The sequence below is a fragment of the Prorops nasuta genome, unplaced genomic scaffold (genome assembly GCF_024137725.1).
Source record: "Prorops nasuta isolate Cenicafe-Biocafe unplaced genomic scaffold, Cenicafe_Pnas_1.2 PNAS00126, whole genome shotgun sequence".
Classification (NCBI taxonomy): Eukaryota; Metazoa; Arthropoda; class Insecta; order Hymenoptera; family Bethylidae; genus Prorops; species Prorops nasuta.
Genome location: NW_027116923.1, coordinates 67,007 through 86,652, shown reverse-complemented (window position 1 = coordinate 86,652; position 19,646 = coordinate 67,007). Strand labels below are relative to the sequence as shown.

Genomic DNA, 19,646 nt, shown 5'->3' with positions numbered 1-19,646 from the left:
AAAATTGTTAAACAATAAATTGGATTTTTATTTCATTTTAATCTGTAATTCTGTGTGATATTCACTAATTGTTTCTAATAGTTTTATTACTTTACTTAATGATCTTTATTTTTTGATAGGTATTTATGCAAGCCGACGCATAAAGGAATTTTTGAATTCTTGTTTAAAAATGTTTGACAGCTTAACATTTGTTTTTCGGAATCCTTACGATAGGCATGCGGATCCTTACAATTGTTATCACACTTTACGCGTAAATTTTTATTACAACAGTTACCCCAGTTTTTTGCCTCGGTTAAATCAATATTTTTTAAGGTTTTAGCTGTTTGCTTTGGTGTTCTGACTAAATCATCCTGGATCAATAAATTCTTATCCGGCTTTTTAAATTTTTCCTTCCCCTTGTAATTAACTACTTGAACTAAAATTGGCTCTCTTTTTTGAGTACCAAAGGATGTTTTGTCAGGTTTTGCCAATATCCCTGATTCTCTGATTATTTTAGGATCAGTTTGCGTTCGACCATCATAAACTACATTATAATTACTTTGCGCAGTGGCCTCTTTCATAAATAACCTTTGTAAAGAATTGCTATTTGTACCCACATCTTGATTTTCTGGTTGTACAAAAGTTGCTTTATTGTGAACAGTCTTTGCTTTATCCTGATTTGTTTCTAATTGATTTTGATTTAATAGGAGGTTCTGATAAAACGGGGGTATTATTAATCACGCATTCTTTTTTGTTCTTTGTCATATTTGTGTGATAAATACAATTACCAAATCCAGTCCAGTAGCCATTGTTAAAATTTTAGCAGCAGACTTTTCAATTTCATTCATGACAGTGGCAAAATCAATTTCATAAGCACCCTCGTTGCAAGCACAGTCTAAAAAAATAAATCAGTACGATTTTCTCCTTCATTAAGAAGTCGTACGTGAAAGTAATATGCAGAATTAATAAATCATTGAGACAATCGATGGATAAAAAAGTTAAGAAAATATTCAACATTACCTAGAGGTGAGTCAGCTTTATTATCTAAATCAAGCGCACGTTTTACAACTTCCAAAAATGTTTTTGTTAAAATTCCAGTTGTTCGTTCAACTTCCATTTCTTCAGAGCAGATGCACCCCAGAGCCTCCAAGCTTGATTCAGGAGTATTAAACACTTTCTGCCCTGATTTACAAGGCTTGCAAAATTTTTCTTCGGATCCTGAAATACGTCGATAAAAAGAGTATAATGTTATGTATTAAACAATTGATTAAGGCAATAAATGAAAGTTGCAAACCCTACTGTTGGATTTTGCCAAGGTTTTCTTCTCTAAACTTATCATTTTATCCAAGCAATGCAGTAATACTTGAGTAATTATAGGACTCCCTTTTCCAATTTCGTTTACATTTGTGCAGACTCCTCCGTGCGCAGCATGTTCCTCCTCCATCTCAACTGCTTTCACATCGAATGAAATCAATGGAATTTTACAGATCCTACATTTTATTTAAAAGCACAGATCAAGTCCGAAAGAAGAGAGTTGTTTTGAAAGAGAGGAAAAAAATTAAGAAAAAAAGGAGGGAGGGGAGAATGGGGCAAACTTAATCGCGCCATCTAATATCATTTCAATCAACAATTTACTACGTACCATTGTCATTAGCAGCATTTTTATAATTTTCGCAAGGAACGAGAACTTCTTTAGCCTCAGTCTGACGTCGTACGAATGGGACAAACTTTCCACTTGGCGTTAGTAACACGAAGCTATCAGGATTTTTGTCAATATCAACAAAATCTTTTGGAGGAATACACACGGTATTTTTTCCAAGATTTCTATTATCGCATTGAACGAAGCTGGACTCGACCGTATCCTGATGAAATCGTGGGCACGAATTACTCTTATCGACCTTTATTTTCGCGCCATTCAATTGAATTTCTTCATTATGCCGCTCCGCGAATAATTTAAATGCTTCGCAAGGAGCGCAATAAGTTTTCGGAGCGTCTTGCGTGCATTGATTAATTTCAGCGTTTCTTTGTACATTATGCATTAGCGAACAAGGCAGACATGTCCTCAATAAGAGATTCAAGTCAGTGGTGGATAAAGAGACGGTATTTTGAAATTTACAGTCGCATTTTTGGTCGATCAACAGATGTTTGGAAGGACACTGTATATGTTTGGACAAACAAAGGCATTTCAAGGTCGACACCGCTTGTTGTTTTGTGTTGCTACAGGTTTGTACATTCTTAGATCGCTTCTCTGCAAGCTCCTCCCCTGCTTGCACTAATTTCGGTAGGACTACTTTGAATTGCGAATAAGCTTCCAGCACTCCATCCTCAAATTTAGAAATTATCTCAGGAGTCACTCCTATAGTTCCTTTGTTGCAGGGAGCAATTTTCAACGCAGTCGCCTTAGAACAATCTTCTTCATTGCACTCGGTCTTCTTATCGGCTTTCTCCGCTTTCTCCTCAGTTTGAGTACAGCTGCAGCTTCGCTTATTATCGTTCCATTCGATTTTTTCCACATGTTCATTCTGTACATTCTTGCGATCATTTCTCGATCGATTCGGTGCATCCCCAAAATAACTTGGCGAGCAGACTGGATTGTTACACTGCTGTTGCTGCTGCTGCAGCCGTGAGCCTGTAATCTGCTGAATCGCCTTATATTTTTCCATTACCTTCTGAAATACACTTGCATAATAAGAGCAGCAAATTTCGTCTCTGACATTTTCTTCATCGTTGAAACTGCTCGGATCTTCCCAGCCACACGATGGACATTCTAGATAATTTTCTTCACTGTTCCTTTTTCCTATACTATCTTGTCTGGAATTCACTGAAAATCGCTTCTGCATTTCAGTTACAGGCTCAAATTTACCTGCTGAATAAAAAAAACAATAAATATACAATATAATTACATGTAATATTAGTATAGTAATTAATGCTAGCAATGCTTTACCAGTTTTGTTTGATTTGGAATTTCTCTTTAATCTCGAACTTTCTTCATAGTGATCCTGGGACATTAAACTTTCGTCGTTTGTCGAATAAGTTTTTTTATTAAACCCATATATCTTCTTCTGATTCTGCAAAGTTTTACCTTCTTTCTCTGTGCTTCTATTTTCTTTCGATATACTATTCTTTTGCAGAGACAATCGACCTTTGGATTTTCTTTCTGGTGACTTAATTTTTCTCTTCTTCGTGCTAGCGCCATAGCTAGCAGATTTTGTTTGCATTGGAACTCTTTTTTCTTCCAACTGATATTCCACTGATGATGATCTCAAGCTTTCGTCGCAATATTCCTTCTCTTCTTCGATTACTTTCATTAACATACCAGAGATCAAATTATACCAAACATATGGAGAACAGTACAAGTTTTGACATTGCAAGTCCTGGATTGTTCGTAATTGTTCTTGCTTATATCTAAATTTACATTAAATTTGTTTGGAAAAATGATAACAACTAAATAAGCTAATTGTTACACACACATATTTACATTTCTTTGATCACTCCAATTTGTTTTACACAGTCTGCAATAGTTAGCCCTGGTATATTTACATCTTCTAAAATATTTTGAAATGCAGCATTTTTTTCACAACATTTATAATACTTTCTATCGCGAGGATTCCACAAGCAGGGGTATTTTTTATAGGCCAATAAAAATTCTACCGTTTTATTTTCGTCCCATTCAAATGACATTATATCTTCACACTAGATGCATACTTTAAAAATTATAATCTTTATTTCATTAAACATTTATAAGCCTTAAAAAATTCCATGATTCCAAAATATTAACATACTATGATATAATTTTGCATCGCATAAAAAAAGCTTGGTTATAGAACATCCGTGAAACTATCAAAAAAAGTACCTTCGATTGTTTCTCGATATTAATGAATTACATACAAATCATACAATACGTGCCTAATAAATTATTTCCATTGTATCACATCGGATGTTTCCGTGGTAAACCGATAATTAGAATTTCTCGCATATTTAGTAAAATATTAGTTAAACATTAAAGCTATAAAATATTTGCACAAAGTGGTGAGAGAATTCTACGAGACAATACTTAACATAATTTGTTAAATAGAGCATAACTTTATCGAGGAATTTATAAGAATTTATTGAATAATTCTCTCTCTGTATAGTTGCTAATTACGTATTAGACGTATATATGCCAATAATTAAACAATTATGTAAGTTTTTCTCTCCTTTGTTCATAACAAAATTAATTATTGTTATCCATAATAAATTAATATATAATAAAAGTCATAATTGCATTCTCCATTTTCGACTAGAATGGATGAGTGATGATGCAAATTGGAAAATATACATAATGCGCAATTATGAAAGTTAACAATTATTCTTTATAGATCATGCTGAAGATTTGTACGAAATGTGCAAAAATTACGTCTTTCCTTAATTTTTAGATTAATAAAAAATATACATTTATGTTATGCGAAAATAAGCTCGTGTATAGTCAACTGTATTCTATTCTATCCATTAATTATATACAATTAAGATATTATAAATATCAAATATAACGTTAATTTTATCTTACTGTGCTTAAACTTATATCATTTGCGCTATTTTATCCATCTTCATTAATTTTGTTCGATCGTCGACGATAACGATGGCAATGATTGAGGTACAAAATTCACAACTTCATGATAAACGAGTTCTGTAATTATTAATGACATATAATCGGTAAAAAATATTCTATATACACCCAGTTTTAAGGCTTGTACTACCTTTCCATTTGTCCACGGGTAAATCCATGTCTTCAAAGCTTTGATCGTAAGGTAAAGAAACTGGTTCATCGGTTGGATCCGCGTATTGCGCCAAGTATGGGTGAGCCAATGCCTGCTCTGCAGTAATTCTTCTTTCAGCATCCAGCTCCAGCATTAATTCTAACAACTCGATTGCTGCAATAAATTTTATGTCATAATGATTCCTTAAAAGTTTTACCTCTAATTACGTACCTTTAGGATTCGCTCCGCGAAATACTTCTTTAAAGTTCTTTTTCTTTAATGGAGGTAAACTTTGAATATAATTTCTTGCCTGAAATAAATTTCAAGGAAAAATCTTTAAAGTTTCTATTCTGAACATTCAGTGTAAATTGACAATTAGTATAATGGGATGTATTTTAACTTTTTTCCATTCAATTTACCTCTTGACTTGTAATTTTGCTTAAGGTTTCTTCTGTGGGAGTACCACAGAGCACTAAGACTCGTGTTAGATGATCAATGTCTGCTTAGCGTTAAGGTAATCTGATGCAATATTAATATTTAAAAGGCAATTTATTTTATTTTTAATAATATTAAGACCTTAAATTAATATTATTCCAAGAAAAACTGAACTTGCATCATTATGACTTAAGCTACATGCATGCAAACCACATGGATCTTATAATCTGTGTTAATGAAGAGTCAACAACAAATTTTATGTTTTAAATGATATATGAAATACTCATGCTGCATACAATTACTGATATTAATTAGAAGCTTTGACATTTTTTTTTGTAAAAGTAGGTAGAAAAAATGCTTGAAGCAATGTTAAACCATACTTAATTATGCAGTTCATTGCTATCAAACACTTACACAGTATGAAAAATCAGCAATACTCACCGATTCCGAGGATATTTTTTGCATAAATTCATCCCGTGGTGTACCAAGAATTTCCATAATTAAATTAAGTTGATGAATATCTGCTCCGGATAAGGCTAAGCTACAGGTCTTTCATAGACTATTTGACACAATAATATAAACAATTAAGTAGAAAGAAAGTATTTGAAATAAAAATTTCCTTTATTTATCAAGCATATTTAAGCAAATTTAAAAGCCTTAGTTGTAAGCAAACTGAATAAAATAGAAAAGAACAAGTGGTTACAAGAAAAAGCAGAATTAACTAAGCTCGCATTCTTTAAGAAAAATTGGATACTTAAAAAGTAATTGGAATGCAATTCTGTTAATTGGATTCAGTAGGTTTTGAGCAAATATAAATATAATTTTTAAAAGGATACGGTCTGTTCCTGGGAATAATGTCCTACCAGTCAATAATTCTGCCATTATGCATCCTACTGACCAAATATCAACTAGAAGAAAATATTCTTTTAATATGCATGTTTATCACTAGCAAACTAAACATTAAATCAAATTTATTGACCTGTTTGATTATAATGCATCCAATTCAGCATAATTTCAGGGGCCCTGTACCACCTGGTAGCAACGTACCCTGTCATCTCATTTTCAGTTGGCCTAGCCAAACCAAAATCTAAAATTTTTAATTCACAATCCTCATTTACAGCTATGTTTGATGGCTTTAAATCCTAGAAATTGATTGTCAATAAAAGAATTATGAAATTTTGTTATAATTTAATTGAACATTTTTATTTTCTTACCCTGTGTATAATACCTGCAGAATGTATATACTTAAGACCTCTAAGTATTTGATAAACAAGAAATTGTACATGATCATCAGATAACTTTTGTGTTCTGACAATATTATTAAGGTCAGCTCCCATTAGATGTGTGACCAGATACACATGTTGAAAATCTTCTAAAGAGGTAGATGGATGAAAAACATCCAAAAGTCCAATTACCTAAACATTTGACAATTAAATTCTGCCTCTAAGAAAAATATATTTTTCAGAAAATACAAACATTTTCATGATTCATGTGCTTCAGCATACGTAATTCTCTATAGGTACGTTTTGCATGTACTGTAGAATGAAATGGGCGTGCTAATTTTTTTATTGCTACTTTTTGACCTGTTGTAGTATCAACAGCTGAGCTAAAAATGTTAAAAAAATATTTAAAAATAAATTGGAGTAAAGTATTTTACTAAAAAATAAAAGCTACATCATTATATTTGCACAAAACAATTGAATTAGATGAAGTATAAAAAAATTAAGGAAAGAATTGACAAAAGTCCTCCAAAACATTTCTATTAATACATGTTTATTTAACATAATACAATTGTCACTCTAAATTTATCAAAATTTACGAAACATCAAACTCCCTTGTGCTATTTTCGGATCGGTATATCTATGATTAACACTAATTTGTTCGATTTAAACATTATACATAAAGACGAAAGAGTAATCACTTCATCAATTAAAACAATGTATCTCGGCAATGGTCAAGGTTATGTCTATTCATAAGAATAATAAAATCTCGTATTTTTATTAGCCACTGTGTTAGAATCGAAGACGAATTTCAATAATCCGAATGGCAGATGTTTACCAAAAATATCATCGATGACATTTTTAACGGTAAAGAATAACTATAATCAATAAGGGATTATTAAATGATTTTTAATAAATAATCCTTACCAAACCTGACCATAAGCACCTGACCCTACAGGGCTTAGCATCTGATACCGTTCTGGAACCTCCCATTCCGTTCTGTTAATTTCAATTTTATAAAAGTGGGACATCTTGATTGATTCTACACTTTGACCCTCACAATACTTATCTTTAATAGTAATAAAAATAAATTATACGATTATTAATAAAGGCCAATACTATATTCATTGCTAAATTAGCCTAAAAAAGGACTACCCGGATCACCTGCCACCACTGTTGCGTGTCCCTTGGTCAGCCTTGGGGCCTGGGGCTTGATGTCCGTGGTGTCCCTGCCTAAATTGCCCTGAATATATATACATATCACCTCCTACTCCTTACTCCTACACAATGATTACTACATTATACATATGTACATACATACGTGCTCAAAGCGGTATGCGTCTGTGTGTGTGTAAAGTATGAAGACGATATTTATCGATTATTTTTGCGATTATTATAGTCGATTATTACCACAAAAACTTATATAGAATAATCATAAAATAATTAAGTGAAATATATTTGAGCCTGATCTATACCTAATAATTAATTGACCGCTTTAATGCGCGACTTGGAATGCAGTGTCGATTTTAAGCTAATTGGTAAATTCCCTATATAAAAACATTTATTCTAACCTTAAAAATCGGTTAACATGACGTTTTTCGATTAATGTGACACTATTTATGAAAATAAATCAAAAGGTTATTAAATTTTTCATTAATATTTCAATTAAATAAATAATTGAGGAGGCGAGCAATGGAAAAAATTGAAGAACATTTGAATACATTAGATGATGAAGAGGAAGAAATCTTTACACCTCAAAAAGTATTGGAAGCTATTGAAGCTGCATGGTTGAATGAAAAATTTGCTCCTGAAATTCTTCCTCATCAATCAGACCTAGTGGATTGTATGCTACAACAAATAACTCACATGGAAGAAAATATGAAGAGGTTAGAAAAAGGAGATTTGAGGTTAGTTGTGCATGGATTGGAGTTAGATAGAATCAAATTTGTTATATCTAGCTATCTTAGAACACGTTTGGAAAAAATAGAAAAATATGTTTGGCATATATTGGCACAGGAGAGCAATAAATCTTCAGAAGAAAGCTACTTGACTTCTAGCGAGCTTCAATTTGCCAAAGATTATTCTGCTAGCATGGAAACATTGTTTAATAACATTGCCCTTCAATATATGCCATATAATCTTCAATCATTTGAAACTAACAAATTAATGATTCGACCTAATATGCAGACACATGTTTTTTTACAAGCAAAGAAAGATATTGATGGTATTATTATACCAGATAATGTAGAAGAGGAAGCAGTTGATTTTGAAACTGGATCTCAGCACATAATCCAATATAATGCAATTGCAGACTTAGTCAAACAAGGAGCTGTACAACTGATATGAAAATTTAAAAACTATATTTAGAATAAAATACATTGATGAATTGCTTATTGCTATTTATATGTTAATCAATTTTTTAAATACAAATATACTTGTACATATAAGAACAGTATACTTTTCAATAATTTAATAGAATAAATTCATAAAAATCCTTAATCTAGAAATACAAATGTCAAAATAATTTGATACTGTTTGATAAATACCAGGCATATTTATCTTCATAGTAGTTTTTAGTTTATTGGCTTTTGCTTCTTATCAAATGCCTAAAAAAGGAATATTATACAGTATGTATTTACTTTTTATAATCTACATATAGATAATCAATAGCTCTTGTTTTTCATTCCGTAATGTTGGCTACAGAGGACTTGAGGGATTCCCTTAGGGTGAGGTTCACCAAGCCGCTTTGGGCTAGCCGGACTAAACTCATACAGCTCATGTAATGGAAACTATACTACTTTAGCTTGAGGCCTAGGACAAACCTTCGGGTTAAGCTACTGCCGGGTTAAGTAGGCGTGCCAACCATAATAATTTAAAAAATATATGTATGAAACCTTTTAGTTGCGAATGTTTTTAGCTAGGGATTTACTTATATAGTTTGAAATTTTTAAATTAGTTTAGGACTATCCAGAGTATCAGGACCAGAAATCAGGTTTTAGAAAACGTAGGAAAGTAGGCTTATAAAACTTCTGCTTAGGCTGACATTTATAATCATTAAAAAACCTCTTTTACTTATATAATTAAATTACAATCAATTTAATAGGTCATTGCATTTATACAAAAAAAATTGCTTTTTAACGAACAATTGTTATCTCGATCGGAACATTATTATTAGGTTTTGACAGCTACCTACTGTTATAAAAGAATAAAATTTATTTTCAATTATGAATTTTGAAAACCAATGTATGCTTGATTTCATTTTTGAAGAAGATATGATTGTGAATACGAGTATCAGGTGGTTCAGCAGTGCAAAAGAAGAAGGATACAAAGGCCACGAATGAATTGGTTTTTCATTTATGATGATAATGATTTTCATTTAAGATATCGTCTTCCTAAGCCACAATTTTTACTAGTACTGTTAGAAATCAGCAGCTCAATATGTGTTAATGCTGTTGGGTAATATTTGATATAGAGATAGAAGCTTTTTAATCATTCGTACAAAGTAAATATAAAGAATTTAAATTTTGATTTCATTTTTAGAAGTCATATAATTTCACCTATAATTCAACTGCTTATCGCATTAAGGTTTTATGCGTCTGGGTCTTTTCTTATTACAATTGCTGATTTTAATGGAATTTCAAAAGCCGCAGCTGTGACAATAGTTCATAGAGTATCTTCTGCGATTGCTTTATTAAGTAAAAAATATATCAAATTACCGTCAATACCTGAAGAAATAATGGAAACCCAGATGGGAAATTTTCAAAAAGCTGCCTTTCCTAGACTAATTGGTGCTATAGATTGTGTTCATGTAAGAATTCGGTCCTATGGTAAGTAGTAATTAATTTAATTTTCTATATTTACAAAAAATTAAATTAATTACTACTTACCATAGGACCGAATTCTTACATGAACACAATCTATAGCACCAATTAGTCTAGGAAAGGCAGCATTTTGAAAATTTCCCATCTGGGTTTCCATTATTTCTTCAGGTGTTGACGGTAATTTGATATATTTTTTACTTAATAAAGCAATCGCAGAAGATACTCTATGAACTATTGTCACAGCTGCGGCTTTTGAAATTCCATTAAAATCAGCAATTGTAATAAGAAAAGACCCAGTCGCATAAAACCTTAATGCGACAAGCAGTTGAATTATAGGTGAAATTATATGACTTCTAAAAATGAAATCAAAATTTAAATTCTTTATATTTACTTTGTACGAATGATTAAAAAGCTTCTATCTCTATATCAAATATTACCCAACAGCATTAGCACATAATGAGCTGCTGATTTCTAACAGTACTAGTAAAAATTGTGGCTTATGAAGCCGATACCTTAAATGAAAATCATTATCATCATAAATGAAAAACCAATTCATTCGTGGCCTTTGTATCCTTCTTCTTTTGCACTGCTGAACCACCTGATACTCGTATTCACAATCATATTTTCTTCAAAAATGAAATCAAGCATACATTGGTTTTCAAAATTCTTAATTGAAAATAAATTTTATTCTTTTATAGCAGTAGGTAGCTGTCAAAACCTAATAATAATGTTCCGATCGAGATAACAATTGTTCGTTAAAAAGCATTTTTTTTTGTATAAATTCAATGACCTATTAAATTGATTGTAATTTAATTATATAAGTAAAAGAGGTTTTTTAATTATTTTAAATGTCAGCCTAAGCAGAAGTTTTATAAGCCTACTTTCCTACTTTTTCTAAAACCTGATTTCTGGTCCTGATACTCTGGATAGTCCTAAACTAATTTAAAAATTTCAAACTATATAAGTAAATCCCTAGCTAAAAAAATTCGCAACTAAAAGGTTTCATATATTTTTTAAATTATTATGGTTGGCACGCCTACTTAACCCGGCATGTAGCTTAACCCGAGGGTTTGTCCTAGGCCTGAAAAGTTGAGTTCGGAATTAAACTCTTTTCACTCCGACGGAGCTTTCCCTAGAATTCCCTATTCACTCCGTCTAGTAATTCTGTGTCCGGGAGCAAGTTAGAGAGTGAATAGGGAATATGGAAGAGCTGTGATAGCTAATTGCTATTCTATCCCCACTTCTAAAAGGAAAATAGGGGTAAGGATAAATAAGAAATATTGGCACTAATTGGGAGCTCCGTCTGACTAGTTTAAGCGGGAAAGAAGCAAAATTAACAAATGTTGGTTTCATTATTTTGGAATTAAATTTCAAACGTTTGTTTATATAAATCTAAGGGCCTGATAAAGTAAGTGAAATAAAATTTAAAATAATACAATATCGTGTATAGTTAAAAAATTAATCTTTTATTTCTTTTTAACAGTTGTTATGAATAATGAATTTAGTTCGTGTAGACTCTACCAATTTTAATTTAATTTATTTTGATAAAATAAAAATGGATGTCCTACTGCAAGAAAAAAGTAGTGAGTAGTTTATAAAATTATATTAAAAATATATGGAGGGATAAAGTTGCTACTGGAATTTTTCATTTTTGCTGTACTACTAAATTATTGCAATTAATTGAAAGAAGACAGTTATCAAAATAAATTAAATTAAAATTGGTAGAGTCTACACGAACTATATTCATTATTCATAACAACTGTTAAAAAGAAATAAAAGATTAATTTTTTAACTATACACGATATTGTATTATTTTAAATTTTATTTCACTTACTTTATCAGGCCCTTAGATTTATATAAACAAACGTTTGAAATTTAATTCCAAAATAATGAAACCAACATTTGTCAATTTTGCTTCTTTCCCGCTTAAACTAGTCAGACGGAGCTCCCAATTAGTGCCAATATTTCTTATTTATCCTTACCCCTATTTTCCTTTTAGAAGTGGGGATAGAATAGCAATTAGCTATCACAGCTCTTCCATATTCCCTATTCACTCTCTAAGGGCCAATGTAAGATGGAAAGCAGCATTCCCAACAAAAAAAAAATTAACCTGAAAAAGGTCAATTTGCGTTGGCAGCCGTGCGAAGTAGCTACACTACAAGTTCTGTTTGCTGATTACGGCTGACTTGTACGATTAAGTAGTATAAGGTTTAGGTAAACACAAATTTGACAGGTCAGCTCGATGGTTATGTTCAAATTTATTTCAGATAAGTATAAATTAATCTTTATGTATAAAATGCATTGACGCGCGATACTTTGTGAGAAATATTATTGTTTACAGGTATTTAAATTGATTCTGTTTCGTGGGCAAAGGCAATTTCGGAAGTTAAAACCTAAATAAAGATTTGATCACCAGGAAATAAGATACAAGCTCACAGACATATACTGTCTGGGATGGCAAAGATTCATCTTTCAGGGCTGTTTTAATGGATATACCATAAAAGTATTTATCCCTATCAATGAAATTACCACTAGTAGACTTTATTCTCTGCTCTGTTAATCTATAGAGATGCAAAACCAACAATGTACACATAATTATATTGGCACTTTAAATTCTTTCAGGTTAGTTTTAAATTAATAGCAGGCTTAAAAAACATGACTTTCATGGTTAATAATGTCGATCTTCATTATGTTACTGTAATTCAGAAAACTGTGTTGCTTCCGCCTTAATACCAAATTTATCACTATGATGTAGGAAACGTACAGACCACTTAGCTCTTGTAACTTGGAACTGCGGATAGTAGTCTTTTGATAGCTTGTGATCCAAAGATCATCCTTGGCCCATTTTACACAGAATATGGATGGCAGTATCTCCTATTCCAAGAATGAGGTTTGCGTAAAGTGTCTGTGATGCAAAGACGATGGAAAAACTGTTTTGACTGTGGATTCTCATCGTAAAACTTATCATATCCTTGAATTTAAATAACTTCTGAAAATATGACCACATCATCCTTTAAAATTTGTTTCTTTGACAAATTAGTCAATTTTCATTAATTTTACAGATTTCAAGACCAGCTGATAATGTGGTTCAACGTTACTGAAGCTGTTAGGCTCACGCTATTAAATGCAGCGATTCAAGTCATTCACCTATGGAATCTACAAAAGTACTGTCTGGTAAGAAGTATTTTTTGCAAGATGTGACTTAAGGACACTTCGAAATTCACTGCTGCTTTGGGAACATCGATAAAGATTTCGTCACTTCTGGTAGCGAAGGTATAACTCGCTTTAGGATCGCTTTAATTAATTAATGTAGACACATAAATTAATCTACATTCTTTATGATTTCTTTCTTAAATCTTTGTCTTTTTAGGTCATAATGTGTATGTGTTGCACATTAAGATACAACTGCCAGCAACAGCTTTAACAGGATACAGTAGAACTGTAAATTGTGTTGAATGGAATCCTGTATAATATCAAACGACGACAACACTGTCAGATGACGGAACAGTTAGAAGTAATAAATTACTATATGATAATAAAATAGCGTGGGAAAAGCTATATTTTATATTATTTGCTTTGATAGAGCCTACCACTGATAAATTCATTGATTACGTTTTCCAAAATGTAGCACATATTACATGTCTGATAAGTTTCTGGATAGAGTAAAATAATATAGTTAAATTCAACCAGATATACGAATAGACTGTCGTATAAGAAATCTCAAGTCTCATATATTAGTAACTATATAAACATATAATAACAATTATGAATATACATTTAACGATATTGTATTTAATAGAGATATTATAGAAAATATACTTTTCTTATCGCATATCAAACTAAACGATTATATTTATTGTAGATAAAAATGCGTTAAAGTTCTTTATGAAACATTTGGTTTTTAAGCTTTTAAACAGTTAATATAATTATTTCTTATTCAGCGCAGACATGATAATAAATATTTGTAATTTGATATCCCTTCATTTTCTTTTGCGTATAGCACGTAAATCCTTTTCGGGATTTTTCTTATATTAATCTGGAAAAAAAATGTATTTTAAACTATTATAAAATAATTTTTTATATAATTATTACTTAAAATAACTTAGGTATAACTAGTTTGAGAATAATAAATATTTCAGATTAAATTTATTCTCATCTTGATGTAGTTGTTTCAACCTATTTTACTAAATAATTAAGCTGCCTGTATGTATATATATATATATATATATATTATAAGGATGAAACTAATACAAACCTATAAAAATAATTATTAATTAAAAAGTGGCGGTCATCATTTGTGGGCGATGAAAATACCTCCGGTATTTGTAGATAATTTTGTAATCCGCCTCGCGTAACTTTTTTGTCACGCCTTATAATATTAAATAAAACTGCAGTGGATAAAATTACATTTATTGTTCTTTCTGGGGTTAAAAATCGTGAACCAATAGTAAGAACAGCAAATGTACGTCCCCAAATGCCGAAACATCTTTCCACCTGAAATATAAAATAAAAACTTTAAATATATATAGCCGCCCCGGAGTGTAAATACAAAAAGACGCGTTTCTCTTTAACTATAAGAGATATTCAATTTTCGCATATGACCTTTCTGAAAGCAAATAACAGGAAGTTTCGAAAAGGTGCTATGCAAAAATTGGATATTTTTTATAGTTACAGAGATACGCGTCTTTTTGTATTTACGCTCTGGGGCGGCTTAAGTGCCTCACCTTGTATAAGGTGCCAGTATAGATATACAGAGGTTTCCATACTATTTGTTTACTCCATTTTTAACTTAAAAACTGAAGCTGCATTACATTGAATATATTTATATTGCTTACCATGCAGCGGGTCCTAATGTGGGCTTCATTAAAAAGAACTTCTGCCGGTGTGTGCGGATTAGCGAGTGGGGTCATCAAGTACCGCTCGTTACGGTAACCACGGTCTCCCACTAACAAACCATTTCCGCATTCAAAATTTTCAAAACGGTGTTTGAGTCTACTATTATTAAAAATAGTAGAATCATGTGCAGAGCCTGGCCATCTTGCGACAAGATCCATTATCTCCAGATGGCTGTTCACCACGCATTGAACGTTTATACTAAAAAATCCTTTTCGGTTTCTCCAAAGCTCTGCATCCTCGCCTCCTATAAATCATATACAAAAGTAGACTCATTTAACAACAAATAATGTATTGTAAACATTTTTTTTAAACAATATCTATATATGTATGTGCATATAATGAATTTGTTCACTGAATTTGAAAAGCAATTTCAGATTGCAAAATATTTGTCAGCCATTGATCGAATCTCGTTTGGAAAACGAGACTTGCCTTAGCTATAATTAAAAAAATACAGACGGCTTTTGATGATCAGACCATCTTAAAAAAAATTGTTACAAGTAATTCCGCTAGTTCAAACCAGGCAAAAAATGCACTGAAGACAAAAAGCGCTTCAATTAATATGTATGCTAAAATCTTACCATATGATCTTATGCGTACATGGACACAGTCGATTGCACCTATAATTCTTATCATTCCTGATATTAAGAAATTATCTTTGGCAGTTTGTATCATGTCTTCATCTGTTCGTGGTAATGATACATAAAGATGAAATAGATTAGCAATTGCAGCTGATACTCTATGCACTATTATTTGCGCAGATTTTGTACTAATATTACAAAAATCAGCTGCCACTTGCAGAAAGCATCCTGTCGCATAAAACCTAATGGCTACTAACAATTGGATAACCGGTGGAATTTCACTCTTCCTGAAAATGAAAATTTAAACATTTTGGGTTATTAGGAATAAATATTAATCGTCTCCATTATAGTCTACTAAATATATATTATGATCATTGTTTAACAATTCAATTTAATTTGTTTTATAACAATTTCATTCATATATATCATTTTCAATTTATTTGTTTTACGTACATTTTTCTTTGACGGATAGCAGGCTCAATTTGTTGCAAAACTTCTTGAAACTGTATTTTTGTCAAACGAAAACGACTTTGGAATTCTCTATCATTTAATAATACGAAGTAGTTGCATCTTCGAAAAATGTTTCGATTACGTGCATTGGCAACATTTCGACCATTTGCATTCATTTCTGCCACAATACAGTTATTGTTCACTGTCATAAAATAAATCTGTTATTGTGAAAACTCTATAGCAACGCATATTAATTTGTTCCTGTTATAACAACTACCTTCAATTTATAAATAAATCAAAAGAAGAAAGAGGAGACGATCAAGTACGCTACGTGCTGGTTTAAACATTGTTAATTTGTTATCCATTAAAAGTAAGTACACAATCGCAAAAATGCAAATATTTTAAAATATTTATCTCCATATTACTTTTAAATAATATACATTTCCTCCTCAGATGAGTAATTCAAGCGAAAACAAGGAAAAATTGTTGTCAATAATTGAAAAATATTTCAAAATTATTGAAAATAAAATGACAAATGGCAATACATTAGCCCAGAAAGAAAAAGCCTGGCAAAAAATTCGGGCTGAGGTGAAAGAAAAGATAGGTGGGCAATGGGAAAAAATATGTCCTAAATCCAGCTGGACCCATATGAAGCTACAAGCAAGAAAATATAAAGCTGCTACAAGGAGTGAACTCTATAAAACAGGTATTATGTTTCTTTATTAAAAGTAATGAATTTAATTTTTAACATTCAATTTTTTTTTTTTTTTAGGCGGTGGAAAATCAGTAGCTCCAGTGTATGAACCCTTTTTGGAGAAAATTACATCGCTTATTGGAAAATCTGCCATGGGTGTAACCCTTAAACATCAAAACGACAGCAATACTCTACCGTCCACATCAACCAGCAATGTCGGTAAATTATTGATGGAATCAGCAATAGAAGAGGAAAGGATAGATGATCCTGACGATGTTTTTGCTGTATGTATATATAGTTATATTATACATACATATATATTCGCATAATAATATATATGATTATATTTAGTTTTTTGTTTATTGCAGACTTTAATAGAGAATAGCGAAATAGCTTCGTGGGGCAGTGCAGAAGGTACAGGACTGTTAAAAAAAAAAATAAGCGAACCCCTTCGCCAAATTCGGGAAAACGCAACTTTCGCCAATAATAGGAAAACACCCCAGTCAGAATTGTATAATAAATATTTAGAAAAGAAAATAGAAAAAGAAGAAAACAAAATAAAATTATTAAAAATCCAAATGGTACAAGCCCAGTTACAAATTAAAGAGGCGGAAGAAAAATTGAAAAGACTGAATAGAGAGAGGTAATTATTAACATTACAGAAAACTATACTGATATAAATGTATATCTATTTTAATTAGTATTATTATTTCAGATTATAACATAACAGAATTTCAATATAGTTGATGTTGACACTACAATTGTTATAATTATAAAAAATTTTAATAACCTACATTTTATATATAAAGAAATAACCGTATCAGTCTATTCTGTAATATAAATTATATAAAGAATTACTATGATTTAATTAAACTTAAAAACAAGCAAAAATTCTTTAAAATACCTTGTATAATTTTTTCTTCCCCTTATAATCATTTTTCATATTGAGATGAAAATATTTTTATTTACAAATATTTATTATCATGTCTGCGCTGAATAAGAAATAATTATATTAACTGTTTAAAAGCTTAAAAACCAAATTTTTCATAAAGAACTTTAACGCATTTTTATCTACAATAAATATAATCGTTTAGTTTGATATGCGATAAGAAAAGTATATTTTCTATAATATCTCTATTAAATACAATATCGTTAAATGTATATTCATAATTGTTATTATATGTTTATATAGTTACTAATATATGAGACTTGAGATTTCTTGTACGACAGTCTATTCGTATATCTGGTTGAATTTGACTATATTATTTTACTCTATCCAGAAACTTATCAGACATGTAATATGTGCTACATTTTGGAAAACGTAATCAATGAATTTATCAGTGGTAGGCTCTATCAAAGCAAATAATATAAAATATAGCTTTTCCCACGCTATTTTATTATCATATAGTAATTTATTACTTCTAACTGTTCCGTCATCTGACAGTGTTGTCGTCGTTTGATATTATACAGGATTCCATTCAACACAATTTACAGTTCTACTGTATCCTGTTAAAGCTGTTGCTGGCAGTTGTATCTTAATGTGCAACACATACACATTATGACCTAAAAAGACAAAGATTTAAGAAAGAAATCATAAAGAATGTAGATTAATTTATGTGTCTACATTAATTAATTAAAACGATCCTAAAGCGAGTTATACCTTCGCTACCAGAAGTGACGAAATCTTTATCGATGTTCCCAAAGCAGCAGTGAATTTCGAAGTGTCCTTAAGTCACATCTTGCAAAAAATACTTCTTACCAGACAGTACTTTTGTAGATTCCATAGGTGAATGACTTGAACCGCTGCATTTAATAGCGTGAGCCTAACAGCTTCAGTAACGTTGAACCACATTATCAGCTGGTCTTGAAATCTGTAAAATTAATGAAAATTGACTAATTTGTCAAAGAAACAAATTTTAAAGGATGATGTGGTCATATTTTCAGAAGTTATTTAAATTCAAGGATATGATAAGTTTTACGATGAGAATCCACAGTCAAAACAGTTTTTCCATCGTCTTTGCATCACAGACACTTTACGCAAACATCATTCTTGGAATAGGAGATACTGCCATCCATATTCTGTGTAAAATGGGCCAAGGATGATCTTTGGATCACAAGCTATCAAAAGACTACTATCCGCAGTTCCAAGTTACAAGAGCTAAGTGGTCTGTACATTTCCTACATCATAGTGATAAATTTGGTATTAAGGCGGAAGCAACACAGTTTTCTGAATTACAGGAACATAATGAAGATCGACATTATAAACCATGAAAGTCATGTTTTTTAAGCCTGCTATTAATTTAAAACTAACCTGAAAGAATTTAAAGTGCCAATATAATTATGTGTACATTGTTGGTTTTGCATCTCTATAGATTAACAGAGCAGAGAATAAAGTCTACTAGTGGTAATTTCATTGATAGGGATAAATACTTTTATGGTATATCCATTAAAACAGCCCTGAAAGATGAATCTTTGCCATCCCAGACAGTATATGTCTGTGAGCTTGTATCTTATTTCCTGGTGATCAAATCTTTATTTAGGTTTTAACTTCCGAAATTGCCTTTGCCCACGAAACAGAATCAATTTAAATACCTGTAAACAATAATATTTCTCACAAAGTATCGCGCGTCAATGCATTTTATACATAAAGGTTAATTTATACTTATCTGAAATAAATTTGAACAGAACCATCGAGCTGACCTGTCAAATTTGTGTTTACCTAAACCTTATACTACTTAATCGTACAAGTCAGCCGTAATCAGCAAACAGAACTTGCAGTGTAGCTATTTCGCAGGGCTGCCAACGCAAATTGACCTTTTTCAGGTTAATTTTTTTTT

At 31.2% G+C, this 19,646-nt stretch overlaps 5 protein-coding genes and 2 long non-coding RNA genes across 11 annotated transcripts; 3 read left to right on the top strand and 4 right to left on the bottom strand.

Annotated features, from left to right (window-relative positions):
* Window positions 1-79: 79 nt before the first annotated feature.
* Window positions 80-3,051, bottom strand: LOC136785000 (uncharacterized). 3 transcript variants are annotated; one of them, XM_066745973.1, is made up of 6 exons: window positions 2,924-3,051; window positions 1,622-2,842; window positions 1,279-1,428; window positions 1,000-1,197; window positions 762-874; window positions 80-692 (listed from the first exon to the last, which is right to left on the bottom strand). In XM_066745973.1, exons 1-6 carry the CDS (start codon window positions 2,985-2,987, stop codon window positions 96-98), a joined length of 2,343 nt encoding a protein of 780 aa, XP_066602070.1. In that variant the 5' UTR covers window positions 2,988-3,051; the 3' UTR covers window positions 80-95. The 3 variants fall into 3 exon arrangements, with proteins under 3 accessions (XP_066602070.1, XP_066602069.1, XP_066602071.1); XM_066745972.1 differs by having other exon boundaries at window positions 1,622-2,845; window positions 2,924-3,021; XM_066745974.1 differs by having other exon boundaries at window positions 768-874; window positions 1,622-2,845; window positions 2,924-3,021.
* A 567-nt stretch (window positions 3,052-3,618) lies between these two features.
* Window positions 3,619-7,605, bottom strand: LOC136785001 (mitogen-activated protein kinase p38b-like). Of its 2 annotated transcripts, XM_066745976.1 has the most exons (10): window positions 7,535-7,595; window positions 7,298-7,439; window positions 6,627-6,756; window positions 6,365-6,565; window positions 6,130-6,292; window positions 5,987-6,058; window positions 5,592-5,671; window positions 4,947-5,025; window positions 4,716-4,889; window positions 3,619-4,645 (listed from the first exon to the last, which is right to left on the bottom strand). In XM_066745976.1, the coding sequence occupies exons 2-10, from the start codon at window positions 7,399-7,401 to the stop codon at window positions 4,569-4,571; spliced, it is 1,080 nt and encodes a 359-aa protein (XP_066602073.1). In that variant the 5' UTR covers window positions 7,402-7,439; window positions 7,535-7,595; the 3' UTR covers window positions 3,619-4,568. The 2 variants fall into 2 exon arrangements, with proteins under 2 accessions (XP_066602073.1, XP_066602072.1); XM_066745975.1 differs by lacking the exon at window positions 5,592-5,671 and adding an exon at window positions 5,135-5,214 and having other exon boundaries at window positions 7,298-7,605.
* A 93-nt stretch (window positions 7,606-7,698) lies between these two features.
* LOC136785003 (DNA replication complex GINS protein SLD5-like) lies at window positions 7,699-9,187 on the top strand. Its single transcript, XM_066745979.1, has 2 exons — window positions 7,699-7,908; window positions 8,053-9,187. Exon 2 carries the CDS (start codon window positions 8,063-8,065, stop codon window positions 8,714-8,716), a length of 654 nt encoding a protein of 217 aa, XP_066602076.1. The 5' UTR covers window positions 7,699-7,908; window positions 8,053-8,062; the 3' UTR covers window positions 8,717-9,187.
* A 3,122-nt stretch (window positions 9,188-12,309) lies between these two features.
* LOC136785005 (uncharacterized) lies at window positions 12,310-14,132 on the top strand. Of its 2 annotated transcripts, none has more exons than XR_010824529.1 (3): window positions 12,310-12,813; window positions 12,947-13,464; window positions 13,562-14,132. It is a non-coding gene; the product is annotated as an uncharacterized lncRNA (long non-coding RNA). The 2 variants fall into 2 exon arrangements; XR_010824530.1 differs by having other exon boundaries at window positions 12,898-13,464.
* Window positions 14,133-14,618: 486 nt separating this feature from the next.
* On the bottom strand, window positions 14,619-16,291 carry LOC136785009 (putative nuclease HARBI1). Its single transcript, XM_066745984.1, has 4 exons — window positions 16,119-16,291; window positions 15,666-15,952; window positions 15,109-15,331; window positions 14,619-14,685 (listed from the first exon to the last, which is right to left on the bottom strand). The coding sequence occupies exons 1-4, from the start codon at window positions 16,289-16,291 to the stop codon at window positions 14,619-14,621; spliced, it is 750 nt and encodes a 249-aa protein (XP_066602081.1).
* A 646-nt stretch (window positions 16,292-16,937) lies between these two features.
* LOC136785011 (uncharacterized) lies at window positions 16,938-17,632 on the top strand. The gene is made up of 3 exons (XM_066745986.1): window positions 16,938-17,093; window positions 17,178-17,452; window positions 17,525-17,632. Exons 1-3 carry the CDS (start codon window positions 16,962-16,964, stop codon window positions 17,529-17,531), a joined length of 414 nt encoding a protein of 137 aa, XP_066602083.1. The 5' UTR covers window positions 16,938-16,961; the 3' UTR covers window positions 17,532-17,632.
* Window positions 17,633-17,811: 179 nt separating this feature from the next.
* Window positions 17,812-19,436, bottom strand: LOC136785006 (uncharacterized). Its single transcript, XR_010824531.1, has 3 exons — window positions 19,121-19,436; window positions 18,470-18,680; window positions 17,812-18,372 (listed from the first exon to the last, which is right to left on the bottom strand). It is a non-coding gene; the product is annotated as an uncharacterized lncRNA (long non-coding RNA).
* Window positions 19,437-19,646: the final 210 nt, after the last annotated feature.